The following is an 18537-nucleotide window of genomic DNA, read 5'->3' as shown; positions in this document are numbered from 1 at the left end:
TACTGGATTATTTCTGTTAGGAATAATATTATGGATTTTATTATGATGTTGTGTTTACTTATACGTGCTATTTTAATTACCTTAGATTCATTTATGGTTTTTACAGTAGTCACACGTAACTCCATTATAACCTACTGTTGAGCGAATAACATAAAATAACAGAATATAAAAATAATCACCCTGTTGCCAGAAGATGTTTTATGAAGAAAATGTTGTATTATTAGAACAGAGTTAGCAGATTATTGGTTCATCTTGTAGAGGCTAAGAAATATATGTGGGTGTTTGTTTTTTTTTTTAATTTAATTTAAAAAGGTACATTAGGAAAATGTGCATGATAGTGCATTGCAGCCAGGCACAGCAGGGTGAGGGAGAGAGAGAGAGAGAGAGAGAGAGAGAGAGAGAGAGAGAGAGAGAGAGAAACAGTAAGGAAAGGTAGGAGGAGAGGATGAGATATGAGTAATGTCATATTTGAGGTGAAATAGGAATGTGGTTTTGGGGTTGGGGGGTGGGGGGCGGGGGGGTTGCTTAGGCTTCTGCAGCAGGTGGCAACATGACACTCATCACTGTGGCAATTGAACTGCTGATTTATATTTGTAGGAATACGCACTTTGACATCCATCAACCTTCTCTTAAGAAACACCAACACCTCAAGGCGATTGCCTCACTTATCTTCAGCATACAGTTTGGCATTTGCAAATAATATAAAAATGCACGTTGGCTCATATGCTTCTAGGGGACTCATCAAGGTCCATCGTGTCCAGTTCCTCCAGCTCATCAGATAATAAAGGAGACGGCACATGAATTAATGCTGAAGAAGTACCAAGAGTCAGAGGATAAATCAGAGGGGTAGAGTGGATATAAGAAGTCTGGTTTGTTGTGGATGGGTTGATGAATAGTCCCTTAATGTAACAGAGCATGGTTTCAAATGGAGTCAAAGTATGAGACTAAAATCAATTCATATTTAATGGTTATTTCAGGGTATTTGCTTGTTCAGGGCATTTTTAGTAAAGGTGGCTGAGCAAGAAATACGATTGTAAACACAACAGAACAATGCTTCCATTTCACAGCAGAGCGATTCCGCAACCTCTTATGCTGCACCAGACACTGTTTAAATATTTGTTAGCAAAGCGCTGGAGCTTTTTTAATTCCTCTCTGGTGATCTTATTTCTCTCTCTCTCTCTCTCTCTCTCTCTCTCTCTTCCTGTCTTCCTCCTTCTCTCTTTCACACCGCTCATCCCACATGATGCCGTGTTAATTGCACTGTATCACCACGCTCATGTATGTAATAATTTCTTCACTTTGGAATATGAAACAAGCATTTCATAAACAATTAGCTGATGCATATTTGACCGTCAGCATAGAATTTTTAGAAGTCCTGACGCAATGGAAATGCTCTTCATGTGTGAGTAACATTTTTTAAAAATTAAAAAAAAAAAGTGTGAAAATGCATGCTGACAGAACTACAGAAGATACTTCATATGTAAGGAAAGTCTACATCTTGGATCTCTAAAAGTGTTAAAATCCTATTAATGATGTATCAAGTTCTCGGAGGATTCTTCCTGTCAAAGAATTCCTGAAGCACCAAGTATTTCCCCTGTTTTGGGTTTTATGTGTAGTGTCTTCTTCTAGCCTGACAGAGTAATTTATGCTGCATGGCCTTCATCATCCTCTGGACGTGGTTTTTATTTATATTTATTTCTATATTTAAATGGAAATTGCCCCAATGTCTTTTGTTCAAAGCTATAATAATATAAGGTACAAGGGAATGTATTTTCTGAGCTTTGCGTATCATCATGACTTTGGTGCATTACAACACATTCATAACACGGTTATAGCTGTATTATAACAATTCCATTAATCTGTCCTAGTTGTCTTGTAATTGATTCAGATCGGCCTTGGTTCAGGGGCAGTGTTTTTTGCCTGTCTTTGCTTTATTGCTGTCTCCTGATTTCAACTCTGTATAGTTGTATTTTTTTTTTTTTATTTTCCAGAAGGCATGATAATCATTCCACTCTCGAGAGGTAAACAGAGCATTGCTGTTCAAAGATATTAGATTTATTTTTAATGGAATTTGGACAATTGTGGCTTTTTATTCATTATTGCTATTATTTTCTCTGCTCTTTGATATCTTTCTAATAGACCACATTATTTACAATGGAATAAAGCATGGTAGATGGTGGTACTTTGACAGGAATCATAGCCAGGGAGGGAAAAAGGAGCTGCACTATGTCCTGAAATCACAGACACTCTCTTTCTTTTAAAAGAGAAAAAAGAGCCAAATGGCTTGGTTTTGAATCCAGCCTACAATTTCAGTCTCGGTTTTTTCTTTTCCTGTCCCTTTTTTTGATGCTCAATTACGTACAATCTCTTGCATGATGGTGTCCTCAGTTGAGGTGAGTGAGGCTAGCATGTTCCTCCTCCGTCATGTAAGAAACCAGTCTCTCATGTTGTACTAAACCACCGAAGGAACTAATATGCATGGAGGAGAGTACTAGTCACTTGATTCCAACTCCCAACTACATGGACGGCTGACATTACCGCTGAGTGAAACGGGGACATGGACTCTGGCCAAATTCACACTTCCTCCATGGCCAGTCATGTTCCTTTGGACCTCCTAGCCTCAGACAGTAACTGTGTCAGACCTGACATTCTAATCATGAATCCCAGATACAAGACGCCTATGCTCTGTGGGACATTGCCCGAACCGAGACTGCCACTTGGTCACCCCCCCCACCCCTGAGTTGTTTTTAATTCACTTCTCTGGTTTTCTGGTTCATAGGGAGCTGCGAGACATTTCACTTTGCTGTATAATGTCACTGTATTTCTACAAGCCTATGCTAGTTTGTCTTAAAAAAAAAAAAAGCTTTAAAACATACTTTAATGCAACGTTATCGAGATTTTGTTCAGAAGCCAGGTTCAAGTTTAGAAAATTTTATGTGAAATTTTCTCACAGGCTTGACTTGTTGATTCATATTAACTGTAAAGATGGAATGTTTGTAAGACAATTGCTGTGACTGATGTATTTCTGATAACTGAGTTTTCTTCATAATAGAATGTATTTGTAGTTGAATTAACTGGGAGGGTGTGGGTTCTATCAGACTCATATCATTTGTCTTCCAGATGCTGTTGTTTCTCTAATATTGACTGAAACATTGTTCTTGTGCATTAGCATGAACATTCTTCTGGATTTCCTTTTAAATGAGATTATTTGTTGTCATGTTAGATGTCACATTAATCTTGGTAAACAGCAAGTGCATCATGATTGTTGTATACAAACCGCTGCATAATGGCAGTGTTTTTTGTTTTTTGTTGAGAGTAATTGATTGGTACTAAGCTGCCAAGAGGCTGATGTTATTGCGGCACTGAATCAACTCTGAGGCCTTTTTGCCTCATGTTGAGACGCTAAGTATCTGAGAATGATGGTTACCCAACATTGCTTTACACCCTCACAGCTTGGTTTTATCTTATAGATCTCTTTCTCCTTAGCATGCACACCCTCACACTCTCTCTCTCTCGCTCTCTCTCTCTCTTTCTCTCTCTCACACACACACATACACGCACACACGCACCACTTTTAATCTCTGCTGGCTTTTTTTTTTATATGAGACTGGGAATTTCAAAAGCTTCTGTTAAGGACTGTTACGGCGTCAACTGTGAACAGAGAAATTGCTATCTGCCAAACACTAAATATGTGTTCCATTAGGAAAAAAAGCATTTACATGGCAAGCACCTCTGGGGCTTAAACCAATCGAAATGCTTTTTTCCTTCTTTCCCTTTGCTTGTCCCTCAAAAAATTGTATGTATTTTTTTTTATTATTATTATTATTTCTTTTTCGTTCTCTCCTTTGTCTTTGGTTTTGATTTTTGAACTCGACATCCATGTCTGCCTCAGGATGTCTGTCACAAACTGCAGTCAAACGTTGTGACAATGCTTTGGTTTCTTTCCCGTGCCTTCTTTATGACCCTCTTTTTTCTTTGTCCTTTTTTCTTTTCTCTCCCTTAAGGTCTGGCGCATCTGATGTTAAAGAGCCAAGGTATGGGGCCCTCATCCCTCCTCCTTTTCTTTTTTTTCCCTTTTCTTTCCGTCCAGATTCCTTTTTTTTTTTTTGCCAAACTCTGGCAACGTCAAATAATCCCCTTCCTTTCTCTCCCACTTGAGAAATTCTTGCTTTTAGTCATAACCTTTACCCTTTTTTCTCACATATTCCTGTCCTATTCTTTGTCTTGCCTCTCCTCTCATTTTCTGCTGTCTGTCTGTGTGCCTCTTATGTGTGTCTCCCTCCCCTGTCCTGTCCGCTGGCTCAGCTCCGGGATCAGCCTCACTGATGGCCTCAGCAGGTAATGTTCTTCAGATCTCCCTCTCTGTTCTTGTGCTCAGCCAATGGCTGGCCACAGAATGCATCAGGTACAAGTGCTCTGATGTCATTCTAGTTGTTTGGCTTCGTCATATGTCGGTGAATAATGTGTGTTTAGCTAACTCAAAACCAGTGAACCTTATATATATGGGTGACATGACCTAGATCCACAAATCAGTGATGTATACCTCTCATTGTGCTAGTGCTACTATTACTACTGCTACTTCTACTACTACTACTATTAATGGTAATAACAAATGACAAAGCAAGTGGTTAAGACTATAGATGATGTGTTAAACAGATGACTTGGAGAAATGACACAAAATACACAATTTAAGGGACATAATTTAAAAGAATTGAAAAAATAATGGAGGGATTTTTGTTTCTCTAAAACTATTTTTCTGTTGTTCACTCCCAAATTTACACATGTATCTTCAAAGCTAAACTAATACAATTCAGTAACAAACACAGTCATATTTTCTGAGCAATCAACTTTCATTGGAAGAAAGAAAAAAAGATTGAATGGTCAACATGGTTCAAATAATGAAATGGGTGCTATTTTAGATGTGATTCTCAGGAAAAAGCCTTAGGAGATAAGCACATTCACTAAAACAAATGAGCCTCAGTCTTCTGTTATGTGTGAATACCAGCCATCTCTGTTTAAACTGTCCTTGGTGTAACCTTAATCAAGGCTTGAATGATATAACTCCAGATTCATATCACGGTATTTGAAGGGTTTCTGTTCTCTTTAAAGTACAGAAAGCGGCGGTTAACATGAAAGTTTAAGCCAAGTCATTTTGTCACATTTAAAAGTTGTAAAACAATTTTCCCATCATGCAAATTAAAGTGCATTTGTGGTAAAATGGAGGTTTAAAATCCTTACCATAGCACGGTCTCTGTTGGTATGATCCATTCTTACACTAATTTCATATTTTCCAACTTAATCTCATGAAAAGATGTCATAAACCCCTTTCACACATGCACTGCAATCCTAAAATAATCAGGATCCTAACTGGAGGGGCTGTATGTGTGAACAAAAATGTCCGAATCAGTCGACTCGGTTTCTAAACGGACTTTATTCTACCAGCCTCTTAGTACAAACTCCGTTTTCTCTTCATTTGGGTCCATGTGTGAATAGAGCAGATTATACTCCAGAGTATGCACAGTGAGCAAGTACGCGTGTTGATGCCGTTTCTAACATGCAAATACAACCATCCGAGGGTGAAGAAGAAGTGTCATTTACATGAAGACGGCAATGAAAATGTCTAACTGGAAAGACGTCGAGATTTGGGAACTTCTGTCGGTAAGGACGATGCTGAAATCGTCAGACAAATGTCGGTAGCCTTTTCCGCCTTTTTCGATATGTTGTAAACAAAACAGTGCAATTTCCGCGGAGTACTTTTTGCGTCATGTCCTGCCTCCTGCAACTTAGGACATAATCCGAACCAGATCCTGCGGTTATAGTTTGTAGTGCATATGTTAAAACGGCTATATATTGCTGTTTGAAAAAACAGAGAGAGTCAAGTTACTTTCTTTTCTTAATTGCATGAAATGTCGCTTAAATGGTTTAGTGAAACTTGCATAGTTTATTATATTTATTATAGTTAGAGTTGCTAAACTTGACCAAAACCCTAGCCTTAACTAATGTGACTTTTTCATAGTCTTGTCTGCAGTTTTTTTAAAACAAAATGAGACCTAAAAAAATGAGAACTTCATGAAATTTGGAAGATCAACCAAATCAGATACTGACATTTTCCCACAAAAATATGTCAGATATTGACATTTGTCCACATGTCAGTGTTTGACACCTGTTTCGTGAGACAAGGTAGTGAGTTATTTTTTTGTCCTTGCAACTGATGTCAGCTCCTGCAACGTGGTCTCCTGAGAAATCGGAATACGCACACTGATTGTCCATGCCCTGAAGATCAGTTCATATATACCGAATCCTGGACAAGCGCCACTGAGTGGCTATTAAGATTTAATAACCACGATGACATTCACGATGACATTGTGGGCTTCGCATGCAAACCGATTTTAAAACCAGTGCCTGATATGTGTGCATGAATAATTTGGGAGAAAAAAGTACAAAACGGATTTAAAACTGCAGTGTTCCAAGCAGGGGGGCAGTTGCTTATGTCACCAAGCCACCGCAGTGCGCTGTCATCCTGTAGAAATGAGCAAGTTTCATATACGTATGTGGTGGTTTCAACATGAGTGCCTTGTGGACCTACGGGACGGTAACACGCTTCGGTGGCTCAGCGATATGCACCCTGCTCAGAATGTTGCACGTTCAAATCTGTTTTATTTTTCTTTTTTAAATAGCCGTCTGCTTGGTGGCACTTGTCCAGGATTTGGTATATATGAACCGATTTTCCAATCGGTGTGCATATTCCAATTTCTCAGGAGACTAGGCTGGCTCCTCTTTGGATGAGGACTGTTCCATAAACAATCTTACTAAATTTGTCGAATTTGTAGCAGCAGTGAGAAGGGTAGGCATCTCTGCTTCCCTCAATGCAATACGTAGCCTGGTTCCAGAAAAGGTTAAAGTTGAATTTCTGGGCAGTTGGAAACTACTCAATCACACCAAAATAAGCCTTGAAAAGAAATTTGGATATTTCCATAAAAATATACAGCGAGTGTTCTCCTGCATTTTCTCCAGTAACAACCAGTTTTGTCAGGATTCTGTATTTATTCAGTTGTGAAGAAACAATTAGTAATTTTGCATGAAATTCATTCTGAGAACTTCTGTTAATAACTTCATGTGTTTCACTCAGTATTACTGACTTCATTTTTTCGTTCAACCATGTCTGTGGAGATGATGTGTGTGGGTGTGTATTCCATTCCCACATTCCAACTGGTTATTGGCTTTCCATTGTACTCCCTGCTTTGGTCCCTAACTAGGAATTTGAAAGACTTGGAAAGCTCACAAGACTACTTAACAAACAACATTAGCAAACCAGCAAGATCTGTCAGTGGTTGGGTGATTTTATGAAGCTCCCAATAGTCCTATATGTACTAACACATTCTGGACTTTTAGCACCTTTAGATTCTTCCAATTGCTGCCGCAGCATTAGATCTGAATTTCACTTTAGTTGAACTTTATCCAGTTTTTGATGAGATCATGCCTTGCAGTATATTTCAGTTTGTTTAAACAGTAAGCTGTGTGTCTGTAAATATATAAAGAAAGCTGTCCGTGGTAAGCTGATGTTTAGCTGATGTTCAGCATACCCTTTTCTATAACTTTTCCATAACAAACTGTAGAATGAAATGACATAAATAGAATACATTTGCATTTTTCTCTCACATGTTATTTTAAGGTTACATTTTGCACAGATTGAGTTGAGCAAAGTAAGTAAGCTGAGCAAATTCAAACAGTTATCATGCAAAGATCCAAACCAAACAAATCTACATATGGGCATGTCCCATTGGGTCATTCAGCTGTATAACTATGGCAAATCCTAGTATAACTGTGGCAAATGCCAAAGGTTCCAGTAAAGTATTGATTATTGATCTAAGAGTATATTCATCTAAAGGCTAATATAAGACAACTGTCTTGTTATATCTACTATAATCATCAACTTCTCTTTACTATTAGAATCCAACATTTATCCTGAACAACTCAAAGCTCTGAGAGCATAGCCGAACACTCTGTTTAAAAATCATTCAAAATAAAACTTTCTCAGCCTTGGCATAGATTAATTAGTAGTATCAAAGTAATTAGTATGGTAATACATTTCAAATTGCCACATAATTAAGCCCCTGGATCACCGTATTCTTTGTCCTAAAAAATAATTTACCATATACCCAAAGTACAGAAAAGTAAATGTCAATTTTTTTCTCATCATGAGAAGTCATAAGAGAGCAAAACTTATTGTTGTTCAAATGAGTTCTACCATGAGACCTAGATGGTTTTCATTAACACACACACATACACAGGTACGCAAAAATCAGAGCGAAACATTCTTTGTTATGTGATTCATTTGTGACTACTGCACAAATTTTATTTAATTTGTGATGGTGACGACATGGAACTCAGACTATGTTTGAGTTGGTCACAGGCGTGATGACACCTAAGGCCGTGTTCACATGTAATGTCTTTATTTGAGGAGAAATGCTGACACAGTTGAGAGCGTCCTTTGTTGGCATAACAACAGCTACTGCAACATTTTTGTGATGCAAAATGGCGAGAAAGAGACACCTGTCTCTCGTTGTGGCTTCTGAAACTGAAAGGGAGGAGGATGTTTTCCCTGACGTTTGTGGGTGCATGACATTGTACGAGGGAGGGCGCGGTATGCTGCTTTGTCACAATTTAGTGCAGGAGTTCCGTTTGGACGATACGCGGTTGACTGCATACTTCAGACTGAGCAAGAGTCAGTTGAAGACCTGCTCCAGAATGCTGGACCCACAACTGTGAGAATGCAGACCACATTTAGGGAGACCGTCAGCCCAGATGAACGACTTTGCAGGTGTTTAAGGTGAGTCGGCTGACTTTTCTAATCCCTCCTGATAAAACTAGGTAACATTAACGTAGTGTGGAGCTAGCTAGCTAACGTTAGCATAACATAACGCAGAGCAGATGTGTTGGACATAACTAGCTAGCTAGCATAGTTAACATAGGACAACATAGCATTACCAAACATAATTTGAAATGCATACTTTCCCCCAACTGCCCACAACAAAAGGTTCACAAAAGACATTTTAAAAAACTAGTTATCTGAACGTAAAATCGTTTCTTTAATCGTTTTCAATAAAATGTATTTTTCTTTTAAGGTATTTGGCATCAGGCGATTCCTTTTGATCTATCACCCTCAGCTTTTGGGTTGGTGCCAGCACTGTGGCTGGAATTGTCAGACAGGTGTGTGAAGCAATCTGGGACTGTCTCCAACATGCCTGTGCCTAATACAGCAGAGTGGAGGAAGATTGCATCAGAGTTCCAGTGTCTTTGGATTTTCCCCAACTGTCTTGGAGCAATGGATGGGAAGCATGTTATCATCGGGGCCCCTCCATTCAGCGGGTCCTTGTATTATAACTATGAGGGGACATTTTCCATAGCCTCCTTTCCATTGTAGATGCAAGGTACTGCTTCAGGGTAGTTGAAATTGGTGCCTATGGAGGAAATAGTCATGGGGGAACACTGGCTGCCTCAGTCTTTGGATCTCCCCTGCTCCATAATACCCTGATGGTTTCCGAAGACTCCCCCCTACCTGGAGCAGCACATTTAGGAGCCATGCTAATGTTTTCCTTGCAGATGAGGCATTCCTGCTGCGCCACAACATCTTCTGCCCCTACTCTGGCCACAACACCAGAGAGAGGAGAGTTTTCAACTTCCAACTCTCACATGCCTGGAGGATGGTAGAATGTACCTTTGGTATACTGGCAGCACAGTGCAGGGTCTACTGCAGGGTGCTGGGCGTGTCTCCAGAGGTGGCTGAGAGGATCGTCAAAACCATCTACATGCTCCACAATTTTATGAGGAGGGATGGTGACACTGCAGCTACCTCACCTACTGCAACTTCGACACCCATTGTAGAGCCATCTATAGGAATGCAGGATGCAGCCAGACTTGGTACCAACAATGTTGGTAGAGATGCTGTGGCTGTGAGGGATAGGTTTGCAGGGTAGTTCATGTCTTCAGCTGGTCGGGTTCCCTGGCAGGATCCTTTCTGATGCAGCAACAATCAGCATTATCTCTTAAAATCAATAGCTCTTTTATGAGCTACCCAAAACCTGTTTAAATGTTGTTCAATTCCATCACTATTCAGGACAACATACACTTTACACAAAATATTTCTTGTTGTTTTGCAGCCTACTCCAAGTAACTGTTTTCAATTTTTGCATGTTCACATTAACGCATTTAGCAGAGAATTTCTATCCAAAACAACTTATTACAAAATATTTCTTTGTCTCAAGCCAGCCTCCTCCCCTCTCTCTCCTCTCCATGTTGTTACTCTCTGCAGGTCGAAGGAGGTCCCAACACCTATGCGCAAAGGGTGCATGGGAACATTCAATGAGAGCTCCAAGTCCATCTTTGGGTTCTTACCCCCATGCTGTTCTACAACTGTTGTCATTGTAATAAATCAGTATTTATCTCAAAATGGTTTAAGGTGTGATGAGTTCCTATGAACAATGCTTTAAGACACCAGTTTGCTAGATGTTTACAAACTAATCTCCTCCCTACCTTAAAGAATGAAATTAAGCACACACCACAGAGATAATGTGAAACACATTAAGTAGTTCATTGATAACAAATAAGTATCAAATAATAATATTATAATAAGTAATAAATAAAACAGATAAGAATATGTGTTGGCATGCAGGTGTCTGCTCTCCAAGTTCTAATTCAAAGAATAAAGATTGCATTCTGAGCCTTGCCATGGCCTGCTTGCGAGTTTCAGGCCTTCGTAATATGGATGAAAAGCTTAACGTGAAGTGCTCATGATCATCCATATTGGTGTTCAGGGCCTTAAGTACTTGTTGCTGGTATGGTGTTAGAGCTGGTGGTGGTGTCTCTTTTTTTCTCCCCCGTGGTGTAGGTGCGGGGGAGGATTTGCTACAAGAAGCCTAACAGGAGTAGATGCTAGGGGTGGTGGTGATGGGTGACCAGTCAATCCGGGGCTTGGTGGACAGCTTATCACTGAATCTTCCATCAGAGTCTGTGCAAGAAAGAAAATAAACAACAAATAAACACTCCATAAACAACAGTTCAGGCTTAGTAATACTTGTACAGCAGTATAGGCGGCCACAGATCTGATTGGACATCTCTTTGACCACAATTCACATGATGACATTAGCCTATCCCTATCTTATTTTCATGTTATGTTACCTCACTCTCCACTGTATTCTCACACATAGCATTAAGTAAGTGTCTAGACTGCCAAAATTTATGGCTGTTGGCATATCCTGCACTTAGGCATCCAAGAAAGACAGGATCCCCATGTGTTTCCATAGCTGTTTCAGGCCTCCCTCAGAGCCACTTCTTCTGTCTTTCTCCTCTTATATTTATCCTGCAAATATTTCCATTTTTGACAACAAACATCACCTGACTGCCATGACGTGGTAATTACGTGAGTCTGTGGTACTTTTTTCTGCAGCAAGACACCATTTGAGTAGATAACTAGCTGGCTATCTCGTTACATTGTTGCAGAGCTAACGTTAGATAACAGGCTAGCTTTACTAACGACAAGCAAACACTTACAAGAAACTCCTATGTTCCATCCAATTTGACCTCAGACGGCCTCTTTATGATGAATGTTATGATACAGTTTTACTGTCGTGTCAAAATAATGCTCAGGATGTTTTTGAAAAGGGATGTTTTTGTCTACTCCATAGGATTATTATGTAAAACAGACGCTGACAGCTTCAAAAAAGACGTTACCTGTGAACAGAGCATAAGACAAATTTTCATTCACCTTCTAACAGGAATAACACCTGTATAATAAACTGTAATATCTTTGAACTTAATCTTGTATTTTGCTGTTACGACCTGTAGTGGCATATTAACAGTGAATCAGAATGACATCACTTCCTTTTGACGTGGCCTAGTTAATGTCATGCTGCTATAGTCCATGCTATATCAAGACTGGACCAGAGCATAACTTTGTTTTTTATTGGGTCAGAATGCCATGTTTAATGACAAGTCACAGTCCTATCACTCATAACCAACACTACAATATATAATGTAATGTTTTTCTTTCATAAGCTATCACTGTTCTACAAGATATTGTAGTTATGGATATGTCATCTAAGCAACAGGTAGACTGATAGAGCAGTTGTTAAGTAAATCACATCATAACTTAAACCACATTTTGCGCTATGACCATGCTATGTAACCAGTTATTACTGGATTCTATGAGATGTCCGTGTATTAAGACCAAGTTCCAATAAAGTACTAAATTTGAGGCCTTTCATATACACAATGACAGACAGAGCTGAGATTTCTTTGGGAGGGCTAAACATAGTCTCAACGTTCTGCCATGCCTCATTTGTAGTCTGTGACCATTTTTCTGCCAGTTCAGTTGATATAATTTCTTTCATAAATCAGAAGGAGGTACAAACGCACAGAGATTTAAAACTCCCAAGTTCAACGCTTCATGCTAAATTGTGAAGCTGCAGAACCAAATTTCGTCAGTTGTCTATTTGGGCCAATAAGTGGAATAAATGAATAATAGTGAAATAAATGAATTAATGGCTTTCTGTCTTCTACAACCAATAAAACGTGCATGTTACCTTGCTTTGCATCATAAGATGTTGATTTCAGTGCCTCAGTGTGGTGCACTGGTATTAGTATGGCCTTATTAGTGTGGAGATTCATTTCCATGACAACCATAACTTGATTGACAGGTATCCTGATTCACTTTTAAAGAGCTCATGCAGCTGAATTGTTTTTCCTTGCATGTTAAAGGCATAATAAGAAATTAATAGGTACGTAAGCAAGTAAGTAAGCAAACACATAAATAGATTATAGAATAAATCAATAAACTAATGAGATAATATATGGAAAAAGAAAAAAAAAACCTTGTACACATAACTAAATCCCAACTCTTTTCAAAAATATTTATCAGTATTTTTCAATTTATCAATATTCATGTGTTTGTTTGTGGTAAGGAAAAAGTGCCTTTAGCTGGAATAGAAAGAAACCTCTGGAGGAACCAAAACTTGAAATGGAAAGCCATCCTTCTCAGGTTGTCACAGGGTTATTGGAATATAAAGTTTAACGAGTCAATCTGCTTTAGGGAGCAAGGAAACAAAAAGATCTAGGAGAAATAAAAAGCATCTTAAAACATTTGTGGTATGACATCAGAGACAATGAGGCTTAGGGTTTATCATGGACATTTCAGCAGTAATTAAATGCAGCAATCTGTTACAGAAGAATAGATACATTATTGACATTGATGGTTTGCTCAAGATCACATACTATTCTCTCAAGACAGTCCACTATGGCTTAACCTGTTTTAGGGCTGACCAATGACCAGTATGGCCTAAAAATAATCTCATTATTTTTGGGGTATTTTGCCAATATGCAGTATACAGCTCAATATTTCTTGTTTTCTCAACAAGCTCAATTGGCCATTTTTCCCACCACTATTTTACTGAGACATCTATTTGTGGCCCAGTTATGTCTTCTGTAAAGCAGATGTGGCCAGAAACAGATGCTCTTTATAAAAGACAATGCAGAGAGTACCTAACCAAAATCTCACTCTGTCTCAAAGCAATACATAAAAGATTCAAAGAGAAACACAACATAAAACATCAAAAACAGCTTCTGTGAAAGTGAATTTGAGCTACAGCAGCAGGAATGAGTCAGAATCAATTGGTCTACAGTTGGAATAGCGTCACGCCACCTGCAACAGATTTCTTGTTTTCGGTTTAATCATCCAAAGAAACAAAACATTCTGATTTCACATAATCATGCAAGTAAATTCCCTATCTCGGGGGCCAATTGGCAAAGTCCTGTCTTGTCAAGTTCGGTTCTAACCCTTTGGAACTTTGTAAAGAAGCATAGTGTGACGAGGCTACATGAGCTGTAATTTCCTAGTAACAGAACAAGAAGATAATTGGTATCTACCTAAAACTGATTTATACGTGAGGGTGTACCAGATTTTTGCAGGCTGACAGAGAAGTCAAATTTAGCTGCTGATAGAGAGAGCACAGGTTTGTATCCAGTCATAAATCTCAGAGCTTTACTGTACAATGTGTCTAGAAACTGCAAGGAGGATGTAAAGACGTTTATCGAAATGATACCTGCAAAATCTAGGATGGGAGCAATGTGACAGTCATAAGGTTCATAGCATTAAAAGAAAAAAAAATTTGTGCCAGGAGAAAAAAAACCTATAGTTTTCAATTTCTTTTCCACTCAGCCAAGCATAAACCGAGATACTTGTAATTCAACACATGTTCAGTGATGGTGTCTTCAGTGGATCAAATCATTTCATCTCTCAGAGACAGGGATTTAGCAGAAGTATTGTTCATGAGATTTGACTTTTTAGCATTAGAGACCAGGTTTAACTTTAATGATCCGTGCTGGATGACATAAAAAACATCTCAAATGAACTCAGTCACACAAATAACGTAAACTTGAATTTGGACCTGTCAGTCTCACATAATTTAATTTAATTCTTTATAATGTGCAGGATGTACACGTGATGCAATAAACTCAAGGTGCAGTTACTTTAGGTAGTAACCATATTTTGACATGCCTCACGCATAGCTGTATTTTATTGAACATTAACCTATTTCCTGTCCAAAGAGACTCCTCGTCAGAACTGCCATGACGTTAACATAAAGGGTCTGTGTCATTTCCTGCTGTAGGCTTGACACATATAAATTAATACTGACTATAAAGCCTTAATGGATTTTGTCCAAGAATGTATATTTATATGTAATTGTATTGAATATACTACAAAAATGTGATACACGGGCCAGTGCTAATTTTTTACTTTTTTGATCATTTAAAAAAAAAAAAGAAGAAGAAAAACCTTTCTGTAGAATGCTGATGTATTGAACTTTGAGCAGAACAGCAAGATCCAGGCTATTTTTGAAAGGAAGTGGTTTTAATACAGCAGGTCATAGAATGGCTGTAATCAACCATTTTGAGCAAACTGCCAAAAGAAGCTCTCAAAACCAAAATAAAAGTATCAAACATAAACTGGAGGGACAGAGCATATAGTGGATGATGATCTTCAAGACTTACAAATGTCAGATTCATTTTCTTTGTTGTGAATATCACTTAGTGTGAATAGAGCCCTCCTTCTAAACCTGGAGGTAAAAACAATGAGATCACGCCTGTACTAGCATTGGAAAACAACGGGGGGAAAAACAAAAAAAACCAAAACAAAACGACATTCACACTCCTTCAGAAACAAGTAACATGAAACAAAACAAAACAAAAAGAAATCTCTTTTTATTGCTTTGCAAACAGGTCTGACATTTCAGAAGCAAACAAAATTGGTCTTGTACTATACACCTCTACTGTTTTCTTTTGTGCTTACAATAGAACTGACATATTACTGAATGAAAATGCCACACACAGAGAAAAACAAGCTGAAGCTGAATTATTGTGACCGTTTAGTACTAAAACCACAATATGCACTAAATTATTCAGTCTGACACAATCATGCTTCCATTACTGAAAAGGTAGTTGAAGGATAGATTGCTCTTTCCTTTCCGTACTTCCCTTGCATAGCAATAACAGAATGCAGTCTGAATACAGCACCTCTAACACACCTGTCAGTCTTCATTACTTATACTAATTACGTGGTGACCAGCGATGATCTGGACTCCGTAATTACATAATTAGTAAGGATTGCCTCCTGAGGCCGTTATAAAGACTATATGTCTTCATTAGGATGCTAGATAACTTATTTGGATGTGACAAAATCAGAGTAGTCACCTGGGTTGCAGCATTTTTTCGAATCAGTAACTGGCGTGACTTTCAAACCACCCATGAATGCTGTAGAGTACAAAGACATGTCTCCCCAGGAAGCTGGCCCCATCCAATCACGGCCCTGACAACTGATAATTAGCAAATCGGTGGTACCCGCCAATGACTGACCTCCACCACATCTGTCTTAATGCCTGACTGGAGTGATCAAAGACAAAAGCAGTCTTAGACAAAAAAAACCAATTCTGCAGTCTTCACATTGATGACCTGATAACTTTCGCAACTGCCCTGACGCCGATCAGTAATAAGTTGTCATTCAAAGGCTTGAGCCAAGATGAAAGAATTCCTTAGCTAATCCATTTCGATAAGAGTGCCTTTACAAGTGCCTCGGCACAAGAGAGGAATCAGTTAAAATCAAAAGCACAGGCAGAGAAAGAATCGTGCCCCTGTGCCATTAAAATAGCTGCATTAAGAATTGAAGCAAGGACCTTGTTTTAAGTTGGACTCTGAATTAAAAATTCGCTGTATGAGGAGGATATGATGTTAAATGTTTCCCCCTCATGCTGTTCTACGCTAATGGTCATCAGAGGTAGAGGCCACGTTAACAAGATACTCTGGAGACACAATGTGTATTCTGATGTTGCTTAAAAGCTAAATTTGTACTGAACAAGAAGAAGCTTGCCCTGCTTGCTTAGAATTGATTGAGGTACAGATTTCCAAAATAACCTCACTGCCTAGTCTGGAGCCAAGTAATGTAACAATATAAAGAGGGAAGTTGCTCTATTCAGATGCCAGTTGACATCAACTCGACAAGTTTTGATGTCCTTGACAGTGTCAGCACTACCTGGCTAAAGTTCTGTTCTGCGGTGGACCACATCTTTGGATGTTTAGGAGCCTGTGAACTCTCTGAAGTGGTAGGTTTACTTCTATATTTGTCAACTTTGCTGGCGGACTTCTCTATCAACAAGAGTCTGATCTTGAGTCTGCCCAAGACAGCCTGATCAACCAGACAACAGTTTCCACAACTTCAGGCTTGGTGAGACCTGCAGGATTTTCCTCCATTCCCAAACTCTCCACATGTGACCTCAACCTCCGACATCTTGATTCCAGGGTTAAAAACAATTCTCTTTGTTCTCCCTGCCAGATAAATGAAAACTATTGCTTTAGCACATAAGCTCACTGTATTGTTATGTATAAGTCTTAGCTCAGCTCATAAATGCACCTTTTAGCAATAGTGAGAAGAAACCACAGAGGAAACCATCATCTAGACTACAACTCAAACCATATTATCCAGAGACCCATTCTCCTTTAGGGAACACCAGAGTGTTCCCATTGATAAATTTCCTCACCCTCTTTCTACTTTTGTAGTGTGTGAGGCTTCTTTGTATGCTAAACTGATTTAAATCACTAGTGTATCATTATATTGATTCAAACAATCTACTGCTTTGGTTACTTAATTGTTTAAATTTTCATTGCTTTGTTCTTTTTTCATTCTCTTATCACCATTTACTTTCTATTATCACTTTCTTGGTTATTACTATTCACTTGTCTGCTCTCATTACCTTGTTATAGCTTTTCCTTCTCATTATTACTGTGTGTTTTCACTCTTACTGTTTAATGTTCGCCTTGCTCATTACTATTCTATTCACCTGATTACTGTTATTTGATTGCTATCCTTTGTTTAAATATTTTCATGAAATGTACACTAAACACTTCCCATGTCAATTTGCTTGTCTCATGTTAGATCAGCTCTTCAACTTTAAGGGGTCACAGTTAAGTGAATGGATATTCCTTGGTTTTAAATGTAGTATGTGTACTTTACAAACACAAAATGTTCAGATTTCAGTATCGAAGTAATGAAAACAATATTATATAACCCGAACTTATCACACATATTATTTCTGTGTGATCTGGAATTTTACAAAGGCATATTAAAATATGGGTCTGAATCTTTGACACATGAATCTGCTTCACACTTGCTTTGAGACTTAGAAATATCAATGTGTAGTTGGCCTTGGCTGAATCAGAAGCTGAAGCTCTTATCAGGGAAGAGACTGATAAGAGGACAATGTACTTTAAAGTATTCAATTTCAACAATGATTAATATTAGAGGTCAGTGGAAGAGAGCACACATCAACAGATGTTGAGGGAGGAAGAGGAATGGTCTTTTAGAAAGTGCGAAAGGAACATTTTCTTAATTTGATTTGTTCACAGTAGCAACTTAAGCATTAATATTTGCTTAATCCAAGGTCAGATGCACAAGTGCACAACAAAAAGGTGCATTCAAAGCATGGAGGAACCACTTGGAGGTCAAGGGTATGAGAAAAGCCTATGATTGAGTGAGTAAATTTCAAATGAAAAAGAGAGGATAGTAATGCGGTTGTGCACACTTTATACAGTTGCAGTCTGACTTTGGGTTCTGGTGCTGGCATTGCTTTGGTAGTTATACTGTATTGATCTGTTTTCATCTCCTCTTTTTTACTCATCACATTACAGATTCATCAAATCATTTTAATTATCACAAGGGTTTTGAAAGGGCCTCTAGGTCTGATCGTCAACTCTGTCTGTGACTCGCAAGGCTAAGAGCCCTAAGACAAAAGAATTTGTCCACAATATCCTGGAAGGATAAACTAGGTGTTTATTAGAGGTGGGGCTTGACAAAACCAGGTTTTGACCAAATGAGTATAACAGATTCTTTCCCAGGCAATAGCTGATGACAAATAGCAGGACATATATACTTTTTATCCATTAACAAGTTAATGGGTAAAAAGTAACTTAAAACCAACAAGTCTTAGACTTTGC

The 18537-nt window shown here is 38.5% G+C and overlaps 1 protein-coding gene across 1 annotated transcript in view; it reads left to right on the top strand.

The window, feature by feature from the left end:
* Positions 1 to 18537, top strand: part of nrxn2a (neurexin 2a) — a 219570-nt gene that overhangs the window by 22852 nt on the left and 178181 nt on the right. The window contains exons 3-5 of the mRNA XM_030781149.1: positions 4005 to 4034; positions 4306 to 4338; positions 13643 to 13654. Of these exons, the coding sequence (XP_030637009.1) occupies positions 4005 to 4034; positions 4306 to 4338; positions 13643 to 13654 (75 nt within the window). The remainder of the gene's footprint in view (positions 1 to 4004; positions 4035 to 4305; positions 4339 to 13642; positions 13655 to 18537) is intronic.

Source organism: Chanos chanos, chromosome 8, assembly GCF_902362185.1.
Source record: "Chanos chanos chromosome 8, fChaCha1.1, whole genome shotgun sequence".
Taxonomy (NCBI): domain Eukaryota; kingdom Metazoa; phylum Chordata; class Actinopteri; order Gonorynchiformes; family Chanidae; genus Chanos; species Chanos chanos.
Note: the sequence above shows the minus strand (reverse complement) of the source record. Positions and strands in the feature narration are given on the sequence as shown.